Genomic DNA, 26,424 nt, shown 5'->3' with positions numbered 1-26,424 from the left:
ATTTTAATACCCTCCTGATTGTGTATAAACCCGTATTATGTTTCTCCCTTTACATCATCTTCTTCCTCAAAAGTTCAATCGACTAGAAGACTCAATTCAGTACAACATCGATTTTTTTTATACTTCAAATAATCATAACTAATATATATCAAAGTATTTATTAATCTAAAACGAAGCTAAAACAGAAAAAAAAATAAAAAAAATGTTCTGCTTACTGTCGCTGTAAAGAAAAAAAAATTGGGTTTGCGAATTGGAGAGCGTTTTAATTAAAAGTTTCTACACGAATTAGTTTGTAAATCCAATATACAAACTTTTGGAATCACCAATTGTTCAATAAACTGAAAAATGAATTCGAATTTTTATGAAACACAATTTGGTTGACTTTTGAAAACGTACCTTTGACCTCGAAATTCTTACTCGATATTTTGAATTGATAGATGAAACTTTGCAGATAGTTTAAACGAAGGATTTCTAACAAAACCACATTAATAGATTTTGACAATTGATTCGATTTCAATTTTTGACTAAAAAGTGTAGATACAGGGGCGTGGAGAAGAAGAAGAAAAAAAATAATGTATATCCTTCTGTTTTTATTCGATGGTTTACAGAAGCTAATTGATATCATAATTTATTGTGGACAATTATAGTCAGTACTAGCCAAAAAAATTAAAAAGCAGAAAATGAAAGTTACTAACTTCGTACTATTTGATCTCTGATATATAATATTTTGGTACCTTTCAGATTAATACAGCTTTAAAATTAATATTGTGTTAATAATTAAATACATATAATTATTTAGTAAAATACTAATAATAATATTTATAGAATTAATAATAATATTAATAATAATAATATTATTATTAATAACAATAAGACTACTACTAATATAAAAAAAAATAGTTATGAAACATATCATTAGGATAATAATAATATTAATAATTATAATACTAATAATAATAATAACATTATTAGTAATCAATAAATGATACATGTATTAATCATATTAGCTAATAATATCTAAAATACAACTAAATATAAATTTTAAATTGTTCTTATAGTACTATTTACATTTTAAGTATTTATTTTGTTAATCATTACATTAACTTTAAAAAGATTTTAATATGTAATATTTATTATTATGACCATTATTAATATTAATGAATTTAGTAATAATAATATTGAAATTACTAATAGTAATATAACATTTATCTTAATTTGTAATTATATATGTTAATATTATAATTCATTATTAACCTACTAATATTAATAATTTATATATTTTAGTATATTAGAATATACATATCATCGTAGTCATATTTAAAAATCATTTATATTTTATATATAGATTCATTACAGCAATTAGTTGTATTCTATTTTACACTTTCATTTGTTTATATATATTTATTTATATATATTTATATATATATATATATATATATATACATATTAAATTACATATTTAATTACAAAATAAATTGTTCGTGAATCATCGGAAATAGTCAAGGGTTAAATGGATATATGAAAATAGTTCAAACTTTTTTTTTTTGAGATTAGATTTACTAGACTTTGCTTTTCATGTCGAAATCACATAGCGATTAAGTTTAAATTTGGTCGGAAATTCCCGGGTCATCACAATATATATATATATATATATATATATATATATATATATATATATATATATATATATATATATATATATATATATATATATATATATATATAGGGAGAGGATCTAGTGAGAACTTTTTTAGTGTGAGAACTCTAGAAACTCCAAATACACTAAAATTCAAGCAAAAAGGGACACTGAAGAACAAAAAAAGGAAATTCGAGCAAAAATAAAAAACACGGACGAACAAAAATTCATAGTCGAGCAAAAAAAAAAAATTTGTTCGAATTTCAAAAATGCAGAACACATTTTTGTTCGACTATCATGTGTTCTATATTTTTTTGTTCGACTGTCAAAAATGTAGAACACATTTTTGTTCGAATTTCACAATTTCTGTTCGCCCGCCACGTTTTTGTTCGCCCGCCTTTTTTTTTGTTTTTTGAATTTCAAAAATGTAGAATATATTTGTGTTCGACTATCATGTGTTCTACATTTTTTTATTCGAATTTAAAAAATGTAGAACACATTTTTGTTCGAATTTCACAATTTTTGTTCGTTCGCAACTTTTTTGTTCGAATTTTCCCATTTTTGCTAGAAATTCCTTGTTTTTTGTTCGCCCGCCACTTTTTTTGCTCGAATTTCAGTGTATTTTGGTGTTTTTAGAGTTCTCGGGGTTCTCACACAAAAAAAGTTCTCATTTGATCTCTCTAATATATATATATATATATATATATATACACACACACACACACTAGGTTTTTGAGCCCGTGCTTGTGCAAAAAATGTAATTTGCAGTTCATATTGGTATGTAAATAGCGGTACTAAAAGAATATGAAAAGTATAAGAATTACTCCGTATTTAAGAGCCCGTGGTGTTGACAAAATTTTAAAAAAAAATTGAGTTTAAGAGCCTGTGGTGTTGACAAATTTTAAAAATTCCTTTAGAGTTTCAGAGCCCGTGGTGTTGAAGAATTTTAAAAGTTCTTTTGAGTTTAAGAGCCCCTGGTATTAACAACTAAAAGTGGTTTCGGGTTGCGTTAGCACCATTAATATCTTTTTAATATATAAATTATATATCACGTAATATTTAGAGTATATTGAAAACTTGTAATGGAACGTAATATTAGTAAAATATAAGTTATATTATTTTAGAATTATTATATACAATTACTTTTTAAATAAAGGTGTAACCTGCAAGTTTAATTTTATAAAAGGTTTTAGTCATTTCAGTAAAATAATGATACTCGGGGGAGTCGTCAGGTATAATTAATATTATAATAGTTATATTTGCGTGTTCATAAATATATTAAGGACTTAAACTGTAAATTCATATCACTTTCATATTTATTGCTAAAAAGAAATACTCCGTTGGTAGTGCATCGAAGCTCCGATTCGAATACAATTTATTGCATTTTGTTCGTAAAATTATTTCGAGTTTAACGGTGATGGCGGTGAAACCTAACTCGTGGTGAAAAGAAAGATAAATCCGTTAAAAAAAATTGGTGGATTTATTTGAAAACATCCTTAAATAGCTTATTTACATCAATTCTTACCCTAATTATAAACATAACTTTTAAATACTATTGTATATAATAATTAGTTTTTGATCCGTACTAAGAAGTTTATAATAATAAATACGGTTAAGATTGATACCCATGTCAGCATGGATGCATTTTTAATTGGCCGTTCATGAAGTTTTATATACGAACAAAATATATTTTGAAGTTTGAAATATATATATATATATATATATATATATATATATATATATATATATATATATATATATATATATATATAAGTATAATATATAGATACAAACATCTTAAAATAACTTTCAATCACAATTTCCTAAAAACTTTTGGTTTATATATATACTAGATTTTTGAGCCCGTGCGTTACAAGAGTGTGTAAAAATCCGTGCAAATAAGTGTAATTTGCAGTTCATATCGGTTTATAAATAGCGATGCTAAAAAAAAAGGTTAATGTATACAAATTATTTAAGAGCCCGTGGTGTTAACAAATTATAAAAATTCTTTTGAGTTTAAGAGTCCGCGAATTTAGTTTTAGAGCCCGTGCGTTTAATATGTTTTTAATTATATTTAAATTATATACGGCTTAACAGTTTATATTATTTTACAAATATTATATACGATTATTACTTTTTTAATAAAAGTGTAACCCGCGAGTTTAGTTTTAGAAAAGTTTAGTTTTAGAAAAGTTGTTAAGAGTAGTCGGGGGAGTCGTCATGTATAATTAATATTATAATAGTTATATTTGCATGTTTACAAATATTTTAAGGCTTTAAAATGTAAATTTGAATCACTTCCATATATATTACTGAAAAAATGCTCCGTTGGTAGTGCATCGATTCTCCTTATCGAATACAATTTATTGCGTTTAGTTCGTAAAATTATTTCGAGTTGAATGGTGATGACGGAGGAACCTAACTCGCGGCGAATAGAAAGATAAATCCGTTAAAAGAATTTGGTGAATTTTGTTTGGTGAATTTATATGAGTGTTATTTACCATTTATATAAAGATAAAATACTTTATAACGATACCTCATCTCTAGCATAACGGGAGATCAAGATCCGAATCCCAAATTATTATATGAATCTGATTTAACAACCACCCACTTGTTATATATACACGTTATTTTAACTTTAATAAAATAATTGACAAATATATATTACAAATGTACAATGGTGTCCAAGGATATGGGATTTCAGTTTCTAAATCGTGGTATGGTTTTTTAATTATCAAAAATTACTTCCTTATATGATATACGTATATAATTATTATGAAACATTCGCAAATCAAAATTGGATTAATTAATTTGTAATTAATTTAATAATATATATAATATAGATATAATATATAGTTACAAACATCCTAAAATAACTTTCAACCACAATTCACAAAAAACTTTTGATTTATATATATATATATATATATATATATATATATATATATATATATATATATATATATATATATATATATATATATGATTAAGGCGGAAGTAACCAATCGGGGAGAAGCGGGGGGAAGCAAAAACTTTTTTTTTCGTTTTTTGAAAAAAACTTTGTTCACGAACATTATAGATTGGATGAAAATATGAACATTTAATAAAGACACTTTGTGATAAATGTTTTTATTTTGGCGAAAACGCTCGTAGAAATAATATATAACAATTATCGTGTTTTTCGAGCGTATGAGGTTTTAGATATTAGGGTTTACAGGGTTTAGATATTAGGGTTTTGAAATTTAGGGTTTAAGGTTTAGATTTAGGGTTTAGATTTAGAATTTAGATTGAGTTTTTAACACGAACGATTTAGAGTTTAGGGTTTAGTGTTTGGGGTTTTGGACCCAAAACCCCAAACCCTAAATCCTAAATCGGGCTAAATTTTACTTCACAAAACATAAAAAAGAAAACGTTGACATTTTTCAAGATCAATATTATCTTGAATGTTATTTTTGTCGATCGTTTTCCCGCCTAAATAATAACATTCATCACGAAGTGTCTTTTTTAAATGTTCATATTTTCGTGTTATCTTGATGTCTGAAATTTTTTTCCAAAAAAACGAATTTTTTTTTCTTCCCCCGCTTCTCCCGATTGGTTACTTCCCCATTGATCTTGCCCCTATATATATATATATATATATAAACTTTGTAGCACGTTTTATTTTCCTATAATAAAGCTGAGTGGTCGTTAGTTCAAAATATTATAAATATGGGATCTCTTTATTTAATTAGCCTATAATTAGATATGGATTTGTGGGTTAGAACTACCCGGTTTCTGTCTTTTTGTTGAATCACTGAGGAGACTGAGATACTAGTGGAAAATAAGCATCATCAAGCTAAAGCTTAAGGATGTTGATGTTGATACCCACTTAGTCACTTCTGAGTCAAGGTTGATAGGCCAAATTGTGACATGTGTGATGGTGGCGTCATAATTGTATCACTATATATATATATACACCCTAGGTTTTAGAGTCCGTGCGTTGCACGTGTGGATAAATAATTGTGCAAAATCAATTGAGTTTATCAAATAATTATGGAGTATTTTTTAGAGCTAATATTTAATATCATAAAAATTAAATTTTTATGAGCCCGTCCGTTGGACGAAAATTACTTTTACCAATTGTTATTATTGACGATTTAAAGACATTTGATCGGTCAAACGTAGAGTATAAATAAGATTGTGGAAATGTAAATAAAATGGGAAAGACCATACTTCGAAATAGTATTTCAAGATAATATAAAACACTATTACAAATATTTCAGCCCATGTGTTGCAGGACTGTTTACAAAATTTTGTTAAAATTAATGCATGCAGTTAGAAAAAATGAATAGAGGAAAGGCTTACTTTTTACTTGAACATAGCCGAAAAGCTTAATGGGGCGGCTCTGGAATTATAAAATAACCATTTTAACTTCAATTGACAACTAATCGATAAAATATCAAATATGAGTCCGTAAAAAGTTGTTTTTACCTATTAACCGATGGCAATGACTAAACAACATACTTATATATTACTGGGCAACCATATTCATAGTAAAAATTTAAATTGTAGTTCAAACATATATAAGCATAATTAATTAATTAATTTAATTATATGTTTACAAAAGAGTAATAAAACGCATGGCCGATGCGTTCTCGACTCGCGTCTTTTACAACCTTGATATATTTTGAATGGTTGTTATTAATACATCATTGTAGTTGTTGTATACATGTAAAATCTATTTTAGTTTCAAATTATATTTTTTTGGAAGAAAAAAAAACTGTTGTACACATGTATAATCTGTTATTGTACCTCACTATTATGATCTAACTTTTAATAGTATTAATTTTTTTAATCAATCAATTTATGCATTGCTGACTCTCTTAGATGAATCGCTTTGTAAAGACTAAAGAGATTGGGGTCAAGAATAGTTATACAGAATACTATACTTAATTACTTACTCCGATAGTCAAGAAACATATATTTAAGAGAAACATCTTAGTAAAATTAATAAATCTATATTATACGGATAAATAAATGTATATTTTTAACTAATCCTATTATTATACTGAGTAATTATACAGAGTAGAAGATAGTGATAATAATTCTATATATTTTTAATAATAAATAAATGTATGGATAAGTTTTGATTAATTTGAAATCTCCTTAAATATAGTATAAGATAATTACTATAAATTATAAGTTAACCACAAGCTGCCACATAAGCAAATTTAACCAGAATTAATAACAGACTGACACACACACACACACACACAAACACACACACACACACACACACACACACACATATATATATATATATATATATATATATATATATATATATATATATATATATATATATATATATATATATATATAACCCTTATCCACACAAAAGAAATCTTTTAACCTTCTTTATTTTATACTCCGTATGTAGTATTTAATTTTACCAGTGAAATGATCCATGGAACCACGTATTTGTTTAAACGAAACAGATTAATAATATGTTTTATGTATTAAGTGAACGTAAATGCTAAAGTCATTTAGTTTAAAATCTCGTGAAATCACAGATTTCGCCACAAAAGTTATTCTTGATTATGGTTGAAAGTTATTTATGGATTGTTATATGTATAGGTTATATGTATATATTATATATATTATTTACAATTATATATATATTATTACAATTAGTTAGTTAATAAAAAAATTCTCGCCAACTCACCTATCATTTATGTGTTATTCCAAGCAAAGATTATCCTTAATCCATTCCTAATATATTAACTAGGTACCAAATGATATGTACTCCGATTACGTGTGAGTCCAATGTCAATTTCCGTTTCTTTTTTGTATTTTTTTATTCTTCTTACCTCTAATCAATACAAGTATACAACTACATATGTACGTTGCTGACTTCCCTATAGCCACAATTCTATATTACAGGTAAATAGGTAATGGTTGATGATAAGAATCGATATAGTAAAGTTACTGAAGAAGTGTGTGCTTACCAACTCACGAGTTAGATAACAATTTCTTCATACAATCAAATTATCTAAAATCAACTTTTTCTTTGACCATAATATTTATATATTGAAAAGAGATTAATGGTGAGAAAAAAAAATTTAGACATTAAGTTACTAACACCACTCAAAATCACTTTTAAAATTTGTCAACACGACGGACTCTTAAACTCAAAAGAACTTTTAAAATTCATCAACATCACAGGCTCTTAAACTCAAAAAAATTTTTAAAATTTGTCAACACCACTGGCTCTTAAACTCAATTTTTTTAAAAAATTTTTTGCCAACAGCACGGGTTCTTAAACTCAAATTTTTATTTTTTATTTTTTAAAAATTTGTCAACACCACGGGCTCCTATATAATTCTTCATTTTTTTAGTATCATTATTTACATACTAATATGAACTGTAAATTACATTTTTTTGCACAGTTTTTTACACACCCTTGCATCGCACGGGTTCAAAAACATAGTGTATATATATATATATATATATATATACATATATATATATTAAATATACATATATATATATTAAAAGAAAAGTCAAATTGAGATATATTAAATATACAACTTTTAATCTTGATAATTGGATTCAATAAATGACAACACCTGACCTTACTTATTAACCCTTAGATATAATTATAAACTTATAACTATTGGAAATCAGTATTCTTCCCTAATTACCCTTACACACCAAACGCGAGCCAAAATTGTACATCTCTCGCTATTTCATTCTCACACACACCGAAATTAGGAAAAAAAAATCTCTACTACTTTCATTCTACTTCCATCTTATTCAAACATCAATCAAGATAGCGGGTTTATTTGTGCTGCAATAAATTGATATTAAAACATTATCGCATATTTTAGATTCAAAGGTTAGTAAATTCAAGTTTTTTTCATTTCGTTTTTTGATCTGGGGTTCAATTGATTTTGGATACATTTCTTTATCGATCCTTGATTTAGGTTTTCTTTGTTCATTGTCAACGTTGCTGAGATGTTCATTTATATTGGTAGTTGTTTGCTGATTTACAGGTATACAATATTTATCTGTATCTACAGTATACATTATCATTGATTCGTGTAATATGAATTGTATTGTTTTGCACCAAAAATTAAATAATCTGCAAATACAAAGAAGAAAAAGAATGTTGTGTGGGCTGTTTATGGACCTAATTAGTACTAATTTAAAAGCATGAAGGATTAATTAAATGTTCAAACCATTAAAATAAATTTGAAAAAACTGGAATATACAACAAATAGTTTGATTATACATTCAAAAGTATAAACTGTGTCACACAATGCAGTATTATGCAAATTCTTGACAATCACCTTATAACAGAGGAGTACTGAATTATAATAAAATGGTTTATACCGGAGGAATAACGAATTATGATAAAATGGTGATCCAACATCAGTCAATAACTAGTGTCAATATCATCTGCTTCACTGCATTAGAATATACAGAATGAGGTTTTGCTGTTTATGGACCTAACTATTAGCAATTTAAAAACATGAACGCTTAATTTAATGTTCAAACCATTAAAAAAGATAAAAAAAAACTCGAATATACAACAAATAGCTTGATTATATAATCAAAAGTATAAAACTGTGTCACACAATGGTCAATTTAACTCTGGCTCTATATGTTGTTTAGATATCATAGATTATCCGATATGAAGGATTTAATCATGCATTTCAAAACAAAACAAAACAATTCACAAACACGTTAATTACGATAGATAATAAGATTTGGTTTGACTTACAACTAATTATTGAATTTTTATCAATCAAAATCAATATAATCTCGATTTTTTTTTTGTCTCAAATTCAAAAAACAAATTATTCATTTATTGTAATCCTAAATTTATGGAAAAAATTATGCAAATCGGTATATGATATCACGTTATTTAAGGAATAAAATCAAATGCATTAACTAATACGCGTAATTTAATCAATCCTTTTGAATTTTTGCCAATTTTGTTTGATCCTATTTTCTCGCAAATTTCCGCCACTAAGACCATTCCATAATGTTGGCATTGTAGTATAAATATAACCACAATCATCCATTAAAATTCATCCTGCGAAAATACTTCTTATCATTCTCAAACCCACTTTTCACATAAGATAACAAACTCAAAAAAGGAAGCTGTGAATGAATACACGGCTTTGAACCTCATCACTGACCAAGACACTCATTGCATAATAAGAGTTAAGGTCCACATTACCTGGAGAAAAACCTACTGGAAAAATCCGAATAATGCATCATCATTCGAAATGATACTGGTTGATTCTGAGGTAATTTTTTAAATACATATTATTCTGTAACGTTTTTATGTTGATGTTTTTACTAATCATCAACGTAGATAATTATTAAATTATATCTTCTACCAACAGGGGTTTAAAATAAGGGCAACACTGGACAAACATGTGATGGCCTTCTTTGAGAACACGTTTAAGGAAGGTGACTATTTTGAACTTAGCAATTTTCGTGTTGGAAAACATGATGATGATGTTCCTCTAATTGAACATCAATTTAAGATCCACTTACTACGTTCAACTAGGGTTCAAAAAACTACTGCTTTTGAGATCCAGAGAGATGTGTTTAGGGTTGTCAGCTATGTTGCTGTAAATCAATCCACGTTAAAGGCAGATGAAATATTTGGTAACTTTCATCAAATCTTAAACCATAACTGTTTTATTATATCAGTCAAATGTTATTACAATGTTTTAATTATCGAAATTTATAATAATTTAAAGATGTCGTCAGAAAGATAGTGGAACTGACACCTCTACGTGTAACACGCAACAAGGGAACGGAATTACTCGGGTTGTTAAAAAAACAATTACCTTAAACGTATAAAAAACACATATTTAACAGAAAATCAATTTTACACCAAAAACTCAAAAACAACTTATATGATTTCGATTAAAAATGACTATATCAAGAATTCCAGCTCTGATAGCACTTAGTTGAACGTATTTCTGGATCTTAGAAACGATCTAAACTCTATCCTAAGGTGGAAATCAAAGAACAAAGCTTTAATGAATAAACTTAACTTGGGGGTCGATTAAGTCAAGCCTAGATGAGAATACTAGATTAGATCGATACCTTAAAGCCTATATTCGGTGGATAAGTGGTTTGGATGACAACAATTCGACAATACGGACTTAGGGTTGTATTGTATATGGTGTGTAACATGACAAAGTAACCCTAAACCCGTATATATACTGTCTGCAGCGACAGTCGATCGACTGACACTGTCAGTCGGTCGACTGTCCAATATAGTCGATCGATGATCAACTTACACCGACCTACACCAATCTATCAATGGAGTCCTTATTTGATCGACTGACCCTGTCAGTCGGTCGACTGTGTGGTCAGTTTAACTATGATTTTAACATTCATGATTATAAACCAACATTCAATAGTCATCGTACACTATTACAAGTCTAACATTACATGGCTGAAATACACGTATAAGAGCAAATAGAACAAGAGATTACAAATATGCACTAACATGGAGCATTGGAACTACGTCAACATAGAAGAAATATGCATCAATTATATCTACTGCATACTAGTGTTATTAACCAAGCTAGTAATATTTGAAGATGTATTTGGTTATATATATTTGCGTTAACTATATCTACTGCGTACATAAAAGAAATCTGAGTCAATAATCCTTAGATATTGATTTCTTTTTATTCTCAATTTGGGGACATTAAACTGGGACCAACTTTGCTTTGTTGTTGATTTTTATCTTCCAAAATTGAAGCATTAAACTAGGAAGTTTTTGGTGTTAACAATTTGAAACGAGATCCTATCCAATTATTTTGTATTGGAGGTAAACAAGTAGTCGGTTTTTGGTTTTTTTTAAAACAACCTCTCTCTAGTTTTTTCTCTCCCTGCTATTGTTCTAACCCTAATTTTGCGAGCCTCCACTGTGGACCTTCGGTACCTCGCCGGAGGTCCGTTTTACTTATGCCTTTTTTCCCTTTAACCATTGATCTTCACCATTCATGACTCTTTTCAGGCAATCAATTTCTGGCAGCCTTTCCTCAATCTGTTTTCAACTGCAGGCGACGAATGTGCTTGCTCATTCTGCGTTTTTCTACTAGTTCTGGGTATGGCTTCTTGTTCTTTGTGTTGTTTTGTTTAGGGTTAATTTGGTCGCCGTTCGTTAAAGTTTTCCGTCGACTCTTGATCTTCCTTCCTTCTTAGCCCGCAGGCGACGAGCTCTCTTGAGCTCTGCGTTTCTTCGTAGGTAGGTGTTTTTTTTTTATGTGTCGTCGTTCTGGGTTCGACCACGGTTTTGTGTGTCGGAGCTCTGCTCCGTCTGGGTTTTTTTTCGGAGTAGTTGTACCGAGTTTTTTTTATTTATTTTGCAAAAGGAGAGTTTTTTTCTTCTTCTTGGGTCTTGCTAGGGTACTTTCCGATCTATTTTGGTGTTTACCGGTCGCTGTCGAAGTTTTTTCCGGTTGCCGGTGTTGGCTAGGTAGGTGTGACTATCTCCGGGTTGGCCGGGTTGGGTTTTTTAGGTTTCTGTTCTTTTTTTCCTAGCCTCTCCTTTATCCTGTATGTGTGGTCTTGTTGATGGTTGCAAGATGCTTCTGTTTCTGTCATTTTGTTGTTCCTTGTTCGCTTTACCATCCGCTCCATCTTCCTCGTTGCTATTCTCGGTGCAGGCCGATTCAGCGTTGTTGCCGCCTTAGCGGTTGTTTGCTGTTAAGCGCCAAAAATTGGTTTGCAGGAGTATTTTTCTCTCGGTTTTTACCCTACTGTCCGTAGGTTGGGGTTCGACTAGCTGGGGGTTCTAAGTGGATCGACTACGGTCTTTTTGGTTTTGCTGGCTAACGAGGGGTCTTCTCGGTTCTCTGGTTGCGGTCTCGAGGCGGGTGTTCTTGGGTTACCCGACGAGCGGTTTTGTGCTAGGTACGATGCAGAGGGTGGGTGCGGTTTACTTTATGATATATGGAGCGTGGTTCGCCTTGCGGGCTTCAACTTGAGCTTGGATCTTTTGTTAGGATTGGTGTTCGGGTAGGTGGTTACATCACGGTATTTACAAAACACTTTGTTTTGGTGATGTTCGGATAGTGTAGCGTTCATTAGTACGGGTGTGTGTTGTTACTATTGGTTCACAAACGCGTTAAGTAAAACGCTTTGTAAGCTCATCAGAGCGTGTAATTTGTATCACTGTAACCCTACAAGATCATTAGATCTTTTTATTTATATATATGATATGTATTTTTCACAAAAAAAAAAAAAAAAAAAAAAAAAAAAAAAAAAATTAGAGACGAGATACAATTATAGTCCACATAGTATATTTTAAGTGGATATAGGAATAGGAAATGCTCAATTAGATAAAGTTATATGGGACATTTTTGGTGTTAACAATTAGAGACGAGATACATGACCCGTTTATTTTTTTTTTCTTTTCTTATTAAGTCATTTTGTCTGAATATATATATGATGACTGATCAAATTAAGTGACAAATAAAAAATTATCGTTTGTTTTTTTGAGCTGAATAAGTGTCTAAATAATTAAATTTAATAAATTAACCTTATATGTGGTCAGTGTTGTAAAAGACGGCCGAAACGGGCGCCGAAACGGACGCCGCAACGGATTTACCTTAGTATCGTTGCAACGGGCCTTGAAACGACAAAAAAAACGGTCAACGCTTAAAAAACGGTCAACAACGCTAAAAAATAGTAAAAAATGGTCAAAGACGGAAAAAACGGTCAAAGAAGGGAAAAACGGAAAAAAACGGTCAAAGACGGAAAAAAATGGTCAACTTTATACTTATATATATATATATATATATATATATATATATATATATATATATATATATATATATATATATATATATATATATATATATATAAGTCAACGTTAGTCAATATCCGTTTCGACCCCGTTTCGACCCCGTTTTTTCCGTTGCGACGTTTTGAGGTCGCTAACGTTTCGGCCCCGTCTCACGTCTTTTTCAACCTTGTATGTGGTCATTTAAAATAGCAGTTATTAAAAACTGAGGACTTAAATGGAAAATCACAATTCTTTGATTTTTTAAAATTAAGACCCGTCTTATTTGTTAAGTAAAAAACAAACGCCTCTAAATAACATTCCGTATTAAATTCCATTGTATTAAGTTAATTAAGTGAAAAACAAACATTGCCACAATATACAATTATAGTCTACATAGTACGTAGTATATTTTAAGTGGATATAGAAATAGGAAATGTTCAATTAGATAAAGTTATATGTCTGTATCTTTGATCTATAGAAATATGAATATACTAGTGAAATGACCCGTGAAATCACGGGTTTGTTTAAACGAAACAGTTTAATGATATGTTTTAGGTTAAGTGAACGTAAATGCTAAAGTTATTTAGTTTAATGACCCGTGGAACTACAGAGTCCGACTAAGAAACTCGTCAGCTGAACATTTCATCAAACACCTAAAATGATATTAAATAATCCACATCTAATGATAAGAGATAATATTGATTGTCATTTTATTTTAAAAATGTAAATTAAAATATAAATTTAGAATTTGTTTCTTTCTGCCTAACTTTTATACCTTCTTGTACTTAATTCAAAAAAATTAATTAAAATAATTCAAAATTATTTAATTTTAATAATTAAAATAATTATTAATAAAATTTAATAATAATAATTATTTAATAAGATTTAATAATAATAATTAATTAATAAGATTTAATTTTAATTCAAAATTATTTAAATTAATGACATCATCCACCATGCTTAGATTTTTTTTCTTTTTATTTTTAATTTTTCTTAACAAAGGAATTAGCCTAATAATGACATCATCATTTTAGGATTTTAATAGAAACTATAGATAGGTTGATTTGCTTTTATAAAAAATATATATTAGAAAAAATACAAGATTAGAAACCGGTTTTGGGAGAAAACAAGTTTCGTTTCCCTACAATAGAAACCTCTTTTTAAACACAAACCAGTCTCTATTTTCCAAAAAGAAACCGGTTTTAAAACCGGTTCTCACTTTAAAAACCCCTACCTTTAAGAACCTATTTTTAAAACGGTTCCTAACGCGCTAAAAACCGGTTCTAGATCCCTTTTTGTAGCAGTGATCGTAAAAATTGCAAATTTATTATAACGACTCAAAATAATGTTAACGTTATAAAATGTGAAAGGTACTTTTATAACAAAAATGTGATCAGACATATGCTTTTAGAATAATAGATACAGAGTATATGACAATGTTACTAGTGGTTTTGAAAGAAGTAAAAAAGGTATTTTGCTCCCTCGTTCAACAGAAAAATAAGTCGTTGGTACACATTTGAGATTGGTAGTTTATTGTGAAAGTACACTAAACGTGATAACGACCATCCTTCGGGCCATCAGTAACATAATACTTTGTTAACCGTCACATATTATGGAGTATTAGCTTTGTAAATACGTTATGGTGTGTTTGAAAAAAAAAACTGGCTAAAAGTTAAAATGGCAAGTTTTTATTAAGAGCTGATAGCTGAAGCTATTTCAAAATAGAAGTTGAACTTTATGTTTTATGTGTGTTTAATAAATTATTAGAAGCTTTACTAAATAAAAGATTTAAAAGATTTAAAAAGGAAGTTGAATGAAGTGGTTAATGTTGTTCCGGGGCCGGGCGCTTCTCAATCGATCGGGTTAGAGACGAAGGCTTTATTAGATAATTTGGCATTTGTTGCTACGGGCAATAGTGCGGGTAGAAAGTTTTTTATTTGCACTGATAAGGCTTGTAAAGGTTTTTGTAGGGGTTGGCATGTTCATGCGAGTAAATTTCGTAAAGACGGTTTGAAGAAAATTGGTCTCAAAGGTGGGGTCAAGACAAAAGAGAAGCTCAAGAAGAAGATAGCGACAGATAGTTCATTTTGTTTACAGGATATTAGTGATGACGACGAGGTGGGGGATGCAATTCAAAAAAACTTTAATGACAAGCAAAAAGACGAGGGATGTAAGTGGTCGTACATTGGTTCGGGGACGGGTCGTGTTTTAGATAAAGGAGGTTTTTTTGACGAGTTTAGGAATGATGGCTTGATGTCCATTCCGGCGGGATCTTCCATTGGTGACGGGATCGGAATCGAATCGTCCTTTTCGTTCAAGGCTTGTGTAGGTGATGGCGTCGACAACAATAACACTGGTGATGGTTAGTTACTAGTTGTGTCATTTTTTGTTGTTAGGATATTTGATTTATTGTCATATCTTGTATTTGTTTGTTTTGTAGACTATTAGTTCATGGCGAGGTTTGGTCTTTGTTAGCTTTAGGTCGATTCTGTTGGAGGGTCTTGTTTAGTGTTGTCGAGTCTCGTCTGTGTCTCTCGTTGTATCTTTGATTTTCTTCTCTCTTTCCGAGAGAATGATTCGTTAAAAAGTTTTTGTTTTTTGCCAAAAAAAAAAAAAATAATAAAATAAAAAAATAAAAGATTTAAATTTAGTCTGCTAAATAGTACAGTACATTTTACTAATAAATTTAAGCTATAATGTTCATATATGTTTTTTTTTTTAAATGCACAGCCAAACATACCTTGATGGTATTCCAAACATGTTATATTTAAGTATAGGGAGTTTTTAACCAAACTCATGTAATATGAAAACATAATTCCCAAAGCAGCGTATCTTTAAATATATTTGTAAAAATGATGTATTTTCTGTTATCTAAGCACATTATTTTTTTGATGTATTTTCTGTTATCTAAGCACATTATTCTTTAAACGTATTTTCTGTTAGGAAGAGGGGATCGCCTGGACGTTGAGAGATATAAATTTGAGAGAAAAACAACTCTATTACTCACAAGAATAGATTTACAGAGTATTACAAAACTCTTACAAAAAAAAACTCTCAAAACTCACACACACTCTCAAGGTTGTGATTACACTTCTCTGAGTGATTTGGGATGATTTACAACTGAGGTTTGCACCTCTATTTATAGTAAAAATTCTATGGCGGTGGAATGGTGTGAACGGAGAAGGTTGGCGGCCGTCATCGTCATCAACTTTGCTACTTCCATATGAGTTGTCAAGGTTGCCTACTTTGAATATCTAGAAGGTGGGCTTCTAGATTGTAGGCTGGAAATCTTCAATTCTCCCCCTCCAGCCGAATCCACAAACATTCCAGTTATGTCTCTGCATAACTCCAACTTCTCTCGAGTCACCACCTTTGTTAACATATCCGCAGGATTCTCCTTTGTGTGGATCTTCACTAGTCTCAACAGTTGTCGATCAATTACCTCGCGTATCCAATGATAGCGAATATCAATATGTTTTGTACGAGAATGGTACATGGAGTTCTTGCTCAAATCTATAGCACTTTGACTGTCACAATATACCTTGTACTCCTTTTGCTTGATTCCAAATTCTTGAAGATAACGCTTTAACCACAACATTTCTTTTCCAGCTTCTGCGGCAGCAATATACTCTGCTTCAGTTGTGGATAATGCAACACACTTTTGTAGTCTTGACTGCCATGAAACAGCTCTCCCTGCAAAAGTGTAAATGAATCCTGAAGTAGATTTCCTACTATCAAGATCTCCGGCCATATCCGCATTTGTATAGCCTTCCAAGATTGGATCAGCTCCCCCGTAACAAAGACATAGATTCTTTGTACCTTTAAGATATCTGAGAATCCATTTTACCGCCTCCCAATGCTCTTTCCCGGGGTTCGAGAGAAAACGACTCACTGTTCCCACTGCGTGAGAAATATCGGGCCTTGTACACACCATTGCATACATCAAACTTCCAACTGCTGAAGAATATGGTACTGAAGACATCTCCCCGATCTCTTCCTTGGATGAGGGACAAGAACTCTTGCTTAACTTGAAATGGTTGGCTAATGGAATGCTAACAGGTTTGGCATTGTTCATATTGAAACGTGAAAGCACTCGTTCAATATACTTCTCTTGAGATAGCCATAACCTTTTATTCTTCCTGTCTCGGGTTATCTGCATTCCCAAAATCTGTTGAGCCTGTCCTAAGTCTTTCATGTCAAAAGACTTAGAGAGTTCCTTCTTCAGCTGGTTGATCTTCGTTGCGTCTTTCCCTACGATCAAAATATCGTCTACATATAGTAGAAGAGCAACGAAATCTCCTTCAGAAAACTTCTGAATGTAGACACACTCATCTGCTGCAGTTTTCTTGTACCCGTGACTCACCATGCACGAGTCAAACTTCTTGTACCACTGCCTAGGTGCCTGCTTTAAACCGTACAAACTTTTCTTCAGCTTGCATACGAGGTTATCTCCTGAAACCTCAAAACCTTCTGGCTGCTCCATGTAAATTTCTTCATGTAAATCTCCATGAAGAAAAGCTGTCTTTACATCCATCTATTCAAGCTCCAAGTTCATACTTGCGACCAATCCAAGTATGACTCTAATTGAAGTCATCTTGACTACTGGTGAAAATATCTCGTCAAAATCAATCCCTTTCTTCTGTTGGAATCCTTTGACTACAAGTCGTGCTTTGTATTTCACCACTTTTCCACTACCTTCCTTTTTCAGCTTGAACACCCATTTATTTTTCAGTGCCTTCTTCCCGCGTGGAAGTTCTACAATCTCATAAGTTTGATTTTTATGCAGAGAATCCAACTCATCCTGCATTGCGAGCAACCATTTTTCTTTATCCTTATGAGTTACTGCTTCATGAAAACTCTCCGGTTCTCCATCTTCAGTAAGTAGAAGGTACTCGGATTCTGGATATCTACTCGATAGAATCCGACCTCGTTCAGATCTACGAACTTCTGGAACATTCTGAGGAGATCCACCATCATCTTGACCTTGTGATGGTGCTGGAACGTCTGGCAGATGGGGTTGTGGCTCCCCCTGCTCAGCACCGTCATTTTCCTCATTATCTTCTACTTCTGGCATTTCTTCTTGTACTGAAAATTCATTTCTCATGAATGATTTCGTTGTTACCTCTGGCACCTGAGCAGCAACATTTGACTTCCGAGATATTGTGGGCTTTTCAATATCTTCTATTGTCTGGCTTTCATGGAACACTACGTCCCTACTTCTGATCACCTTTTTCTCCTTTGGATCCCATAATCTGTATCCAAATTCTTCATCTCCATAGCCTATGAATATGCATGGAGTGGTCCTTGCATCCAGCTTCTGCCTGAGCTCCTTGGATACATGTGCGTACGCCAAACATCCAAATACTCTTAAGTGAGAGTATGATGGATCCTTTCCAGACCAAAGTTTCTCCGGAACTTCAAAATTCAGTGGTACTGATGGAGATTGGTTGATCAAATAACAAGCGGCTCTGACTGCTTCTCCCCAGAATGGCTTTGGCAGCTTAGCCATACTGAGCATGCTCCGAACACGTTCCATGATTGTTCGGTTCATTCTTTCTGCTATACCATTATGTTGAGGGGTACATGGGACCGTCTTCTCATGTCGGATGCCATTTGATCTGCAATAGGCATCGAACTGCCTGGAAGAGTATTCATAGCCGTTGTCGGATCGAAGACACTTTAACTTCTTTCCTGTCTCACGTTCTACCATGACATGGAACTGTTTGAAGTAATCGAACACCTGGTCCTTCGTTCTCAAGAAATATACCCACACCTTTCGAGAAGCATCATCGATAAACGTTAGAAAGTATCGGTTTCCACCAATTGATTCAACCTCTAAGGGACCGCAAACATCAGAGTGTACCAGACTAAGTAACTCTGATCTTCTCGTTGAAGAGGAATTAAACGAGACTCTATGTTGCTTACCAAACAGACAATGATTGCAAGGATCTAGTGCAGCGTCCTTGTCTACATTGATAAGCTCCTTCTTTATTAGGGTAGACAACCCTTTCTCACTCATGTGACCGAGTCTTTGGTGCCATAAATTTTGTGAAGCCTCCTTTTCTGCAACATTAATGCTGTCTGTGCAGATCTTCACATGAGTCTTGTACAGTGTGCCACAAATGTGTCCTCGAGCGACTATTATAGCGCCTCTTGACAATTTCCATGTGCCTCTACTGAAATGACTATCATAGCCCTGTTTATCGAGAGCTACTCCGGAAAGTAAATTCAGCCGAAGATCTGGCACATGGCGGACATCCTTCAAAGTGATTGTGCTCCCGGAACTTGTGTTTATCTTGACATCACCAATTCCGACAATCTCAGTGGAACTGGAATTTCCCATCTTCACAGCTCCAAAATCTCCAGCTTTGTATGTTGTGAAGTATTCCTTGTATGGAGTCACGTGGTAGGAAGCTGCAGTATCTACCACCCATTCTGTGTCTTCTCGTGAGACGTGAAGGCATGTCTCATCATGGGTTGAACAATAAGCTACATCACCTGTGATAGCAACTAATGTTTCTCCACCCTTATTCTTCGGCTGTGAACTGCTTTGACCTTGTTCCTCTTTTAATCTATAGCAGTTCTTCTTCATATGTCCCTCTAATCTACAATGATGACATTTATATGTTGGTTTTCTGCCATCAGCTGACCTGCCACTGCTCTTACTTCTGCCTCTCCATTTATTTTTGCTACTCATTCGCTGTCTCCCCCGATTCTCTGTGACAAAGGCATGGGTCTGATATGTGCCCATGTCCTTTCTCCTTGCCTCTTCACTGAATAGGGCATCCTTGACCATTGACATGGTAAGTTTGCCATTCGGTGCTGAGTTGCTGAGTGTTACTACCAGCGTTTCCCAACTATCGGGAAGGGAACTAAGTAGCAGTAGCGCCTGAACTTCATCGCCAAGCGGCATCTCTACAGACGATAACTGGTTGACCAAGTTCTGAAACTCACTGGTATGCTCGGCAACTGAAGTTCCACTTTTGAGCTTCATGTTGACTAAACGCCTCATCAGCAGGGCTTTATTCCGAGCAGTCTTGGCCTGGTACATGTCCTCCAACTTTTTCCAGAGGACATATGCGTCTGTCTCTTGTGCAACATGGTGGAAGACACTATGATCAATCCATTGACAGATCTGACCAATAGTTTTTCGGTTTGATTTCTTCCACTCTTTCTCTTTGGCAGAATCAGGGTTTATACCCTTCAATTCAATAGGATCGAACAAATCCTTACAGCTGAGGAGATCTTCCATCCGAGGTTTCCACAGCGTGTAGTTTGTTGCTGTGAGCATAATCATAGCTCCGGAAGATGATGTTGACTCTTCTGTGGACATTATCACCTTAAAAATAATTTTTCAACACAAACGGGGTTGAATTGTAGAAAACAGAGATCACCGTTACGTCCGGAACGGTTGAAAATGGTGGAATAGACACTTCGCGGCTTAAATTCCACTTACGGGGCAAAATTATAATTTTTATAAACTTCAGGGACCAAAAAAATGAAATTCTGAAAATTTCACGGACCAAATTGTAAAATTTCAGAATTGCTACAGTAATTTGCTACAGTGATCATCTTCTCCGGCGAAAATTCCGGCACCGGTCGTCTTGTCCGGCGAGATTCCGACGAGTTGACCAAACTTTGACCGCGTTTTCTGGGCTCGTTATAACTCCGTTTAAGTCACCGTTTTTTGCGTTGGACTCGGTTCGACGAGACGAATCCAATGGTACACTCAAAATTGGATTTTAAGAAAACTTCAGAAAACCCAAAACTCGACCGTCTCTAACCAAGCTCTTGATACCACTTGTTAGGAAGAGGGGGATCGCCTGGACGTTGAGAGATATAAATTTGAGAGAAAAACAACTCTATTACTCACAAGAATAGATTTACAGAGTATTACAAAACTCTTACAAAAAAAACTCTCAAAACTCACACACACTCTCAAGGTTGTGATTACACTTCTCTGAGTGATTTGGGATGATTTACAACTGAGGTTTGCACCTCTATTTATAGTAAAAATTCTATGGCGGTGGAATGGTGTGAACGGAGAAGGTTGGCGGCCGTCATCGTCATCAACTTTGCTACTTCCATATGAGTTGTAGGCTGGAAATCTTCATTTTCTGGTATCGAATGCACACATATACGCGAACATTTTTTTTAGAATTACATGCTGATAAAACTAAAATACTTATATATAATTTAATCAATTAATTTTTGAATATATATAGAAATTAATATATTAAAACGTGAGAGTTAGATAGCAGCGAAATAATTTATCAATACCAAATACTAATTCACTATTTTTTTCTTCGAAAAACGAATATATTACTCTAAGGCACAATAAAGAGGGGGCCTAACCGGTTACAATACACGAAAGAAGAACTCGATACAGAGATATATAAACACGATTGTTGCAGAGAATGCAAACTATGTATATACAATAATTAAGATAAATATCACTATTTACATTAAATAATTTATCAATACCAAATACTAATTCACTGTTTACATTAAATATCTTTCTATGCATAACTATTGCATTATATAATTTGAAAAAAATGGAATAGAAAATTCTTCGAGACATAATGGTTGAGTGGGCCAATTATTCTCAACGAGACTCATCTAAAACATTCGAGTGGACCTCAAATCAGTTAAAAGGGAAGAGGATCGACGGCTTCAATGGTTGTCTAAGTCGTGCATATATGGTTAGACTATAAAGCTTTCGTTTATTTGCATCAATGGTAATATGATGATCGTGACTCAGTGTTGTCTCAAATTATTTGTCGATGTGAACCTGCATGGTCGACCATGATTGTTTCTTTGCATAGATATGTAGGGCACGTACTATGTGCCATATGTATATGTAATGTTTATATTTAATTTATATTTATATTATAGTATTATTAAAGTTACTTGCTTTATAAAGAATAAAAATAGATGAGCAAATAGAGTAAAAAGTGTATAATTAGAGTGTGACTTTAGAGTCGACTAGAAAATGGTAAGGAGTGACATGATACATACTCAACTACTTTCTTTTATATATGATAGTAAAAAGAAAATAAAAATATAAAATTTGTTTAGCAATTTTTTTTTTTTAAATACAGTGCTTTGGGAATTATGTTTACATAATACATGAGTTTGGTCAAAAACTCCCTAGGGAAGGTTACACCAAACAAACGATGTTATATAAATGCAATAACATACACAATTGGTATGGAATTCAATATAGGAGTAGCATACGATTAGGAAACCATAAATTTCTCACAATTTATGGTACCAATATACACCTTGATGTTTGCTATCTTGATCTGGTTCAATATACATGCACTCTTTAGCCTCTCTCCACATAGCTTTAAAAATTGGAGTCCTATCAATCTTATAATATTCACCCAAAATCGGGTTGATCGCGTCCCTAGCTTCCTTCGCGTGATAATGCGGAATGTACGAGATCAAGTGATGCAAGACGTGAGTGTGTGTTACGTCATGAAAGACCCTATTCAAGAAACCGAAATCTCTATCGATCGTAGATAAAGCTCCTTTGATCCATTTCCATTCGGTCGAATCATAATGAGGCAATGAAAGATGTGTGTGATGCAAATAAGTGATCAAAACGAAGAAAGCGTGCACACCGATTACAGGAATCACATACATGGACATCACCCAACTCAACCCTTTTGCCGCTACAAGTAGTCTAAGTGCATAAAATACACCAATAATACCAAGATCCGATAGGACAACTTGAATTCGTTCGCGCTCAGTGAAAATCGGACTCAGCGGATCAAAATGGTTCGCAAACCTTTCGTATTTCTTCCCGGAAACATTGGTTAAAAGGTATAAAGGGAAGCCTAGAGTTAACCTGAACACCAAGGTGAAAACTCGACCGGGCGGATTGTTGAGGATTTTGGAATAAATCATGACTTTGGATTTACGTTTAGGAATGTAAACTTCATCGTTATCGAGTGAGTTTGTGTTGGCGTGATGACTACGATGGCTGTATTTCCATGAGAAATAGGGCGTAAAAAGAGCAGAATGAAGAACGAATCCAACGACATCATCGATCAACTGATAGTCACTAAAGGCATGATGACCACATTCGTGACCGATCACCCATAAACCGGTGAGAATACTTGCTTGACAAAACCAATAAACCGGCCACGCTAAGTAAGCGAAAGGAGCGGGGATAAGAGGGATGTATGTGTTTGCGAGGTAGTAGAAGACGTAAGTAATGATGAGATCATGAACAACGTAGTAAGATGAACGAATAACAGATCGATCGAAACAGTGAGCAGGGATTGCTTTCTTGAGATCGCTTAGTGAGAATGGTGGATCGGTTGGGACACGTTTTAGGAGATCGTTTGCTTGATTCGATGAATCCGACATTCGACCACCTGCTCCCATGGTTCTTGAAATGTATGAACAAAAAAGACTTGAGATACAAGAATAAGATTGAATGTTTATGTTTTGTTTTGTTGGTGAGTGTGTTTGTGATACCAATTACCATGCTCAATGTGTGATATTTATAGATATATACAAGGAGTCAAAGCAGTCGGCTAGCTAGTTCAAAATGCATAATTTAATTAATTGATTTATTAACATGTCTTGCAACCACTTGGATTTTGTTTTGTTATGCAAATTATTGGCTTAAGAAGACTGGAATTGTAGCGACTAAATATATCAACAAGGAAAAGTCTAACATTATTCATGACTTAATTAACGATCACTATTGAGTCAAATATAATAGGCCACGATGTGTCCATCATGTATCAATTACATGAAGGAACTTGATTATTATTCCATTCTATATGTTTTCGAAGGTAGATAGTTAAATTTAGAGATTCAAAATCGAAAACATTATACCATAAATTCCGAACGGAGTTAGTATTTTAATTTCAATTTTAACCCTGTTAGTGTACCATGTACATGCACGTACTTAGTAATATGAATAGTATTTTCATCCGTCCCAAGTCTATTGTCTGTCGTGAAATAAAAATCACACGATTTGAAGAATATCATTATTACATTATATTTTTTGTTCACTTTTTAGTTCTACTTCTTACTTTTTATATATCATTTTGTCGTAAATGCATGAATTCAGGGTATAAAAAAGCTTTATCTCATTATTTTTATTTATTTATTTATGAACATGAATAATTAAATGGAACATTCTAAAATAGAATAGTACAGTAGATGATAACTTAATAACAAAGGAAAAACCATCCTTTGTTCACTACTACATTCCAGCTCTTTTAGACGTGTGGGAAAAGGCTTTTAGACGTGTTCCGCAACACGTCTACATGTGAGGGCTCCAAATGAGTGTACTCATATAGTGCGGTTCAAGGAACCGCTTTAAAAACTAGTAATTAGACGTGTTGTCAAATCGTCTGTTCCGTTTGTGTCTTTTAGACGTGTTCCGTTATCTTCAATTAGACGTGTTCCGTTAGTTTCATTTAGACGTGTTCCGTTAGTTACAACTAAACGTGTTCCGTTAGTTACTATTAGACGTGTTCCTGTATATTCCGTTAGTCACTATTAGACGTGGTCATCTAGATTCAATAAGACGTGTTCATCTAGTTGCAATTAGACGTGTTCTTGTAGTTACAATTAGACGTGTTCATCTATTTGCAATTAGACGTGTTCCGGGATATTTTTTTAAACCCGCCAAAAATTTTAAAATATTCAAAATTTTAAATTTTTTAAAAATTTAAAAATTAAATATTTCAAATTGCCACCAAATATAACAGACTTCTGCAAATAGACGTGTTGTATGTAACATCCCGCATTTTTCCGTTAAATTATTTTAACGACCGTCTTTTTTTTTTAGATAATATCTTCCGTTATCTAAATTCGTAGTTTCCGTTGACTAACGTTCATAATATTTCCGTTATTTAATTATAACATCACTCGTTTACTTTAGCGTTTTCAAAATATTCGTTCGGTAAAATCCCGCACCCGCTTCTAAATTCGAGGGACTAAAATTGACACGGGGCAAACTAGTTGACTAGGTCAACTAGTCCACCCCAATCACCACCATTCAATCATCTCCATCTCTCTCTCTCTTTCTCTCTAGCAAGAACACACACACATTTACCCAATTCAATCATTCATCATCTAAATTCGATCTAGGAGGCCAACATCAAAACAAATTACGTATTTGGAATCCTCTCTTCATCCTCTACAATTTGATACCAACTTCATCTCGTTTGGGTAACATTTCTAAAACTCTAGATTTCTCTAAATTCGTGTTTTTGATTTGAAATGGTGTTAGTTAGTGTCTATGGCTCGTGTCTAGCATGAATATATGATTTACTTGCTCGATTTGTTGTTTTGAGTAACTAGTATGAACAATTGAAATGGGTGTGCTTAATCTTTGATTTTGGATGAGTTAATGTTGTTAAATTGTTAAAGTTCATGTTTTAATTGTGTTACTAGTATCACTAGCTTCAATTTGGTGTGTAGGTTGATTTGGAAAAACATCACTAACATGATTATTGATTTTGTGATTCTTGGCTAGGGTTTGATAGCTCTTAAAATGGACTTTTGATGATTTGAATGCCATGAAACATTGTTAGTAAGTGTTTAGTTGTATTGTATGTTTCGTTACCTTCAAAACGGCATATCATATGTATAAATTGGATTCCCGAATCATGAAATGCATTTTGCGAACTTGAGACTTTGATTATGAACATTTAACGATCTCTTGACGAGGTTTTTGTTGTTGTAAATGATAAACTCGATTGATGATATGTGGTTAGTTGTATCCTTTGTCAAAATACCTTCCCGATGATATAGGATACATGTTTTGATTGTTTGCGGGTCATAAATTGGGATTGTTTGAGTTTTGGTTCGTGCATTTCTTTGTTGCAGCAAAACAGGGCCTGGATACAGATCTGGACGCCGTCCAGATTCTTGGACGCCGTCCAGCCCTTCAGACTAGGACGCCGTCCAGCCTTTTGGACGCCGTCCAGGCCTTCAATACTGGACG

General features: G+C 32.7%; 1 protein-coding gene across 1 annotated transcript; it reads right to left on the bottom strand.

Moving 5' to 3' along the window:
• Window positions 1–22,456: 22,456 nt before the first annotated feature.
• LOC139851494 (delta(12) fatty acid desaturase DES8.11-like) lies at window positions 22,457–23,915 on the bottom strand. Its single transcript, XM_071840559.1, has one exon. The coding sequence runs from the start codon at window positions 23,838–23,840 to the stop codon at window positions 22,704–22,706; it is 1,137 nt and encodes a 378-aa protein (XP_071696660.1). The 5' UTR covers window positions 23,841–23,915; the 3' UTR covers window positions 22,457–22,703.
• Between the last annotated feature and the right edge of the window lie 2,509 nt (window positions 23,916–26,424).

This window comes from Rutidosis leptorrhynchoides, chromosome 6, assembly GCF_046630445.1.
Source record: "Rutidosis leptorrhynchoides isolate AG116_Rl617_1_P2 chromosome 6, CSIRO_AGI_Rlap_v1, whole genome shotgun sequence".
Lineage (NCBI taxonomy): Eukaryota > Viridiplantae > Streptophyta > Magnoliopsida > Asterales > Asteraceae > Rutidosis > Rutidosis leptorrhynchoides.
This window is presented reverse-complemented; position numbering and strand designations above follow the sequence as displayed.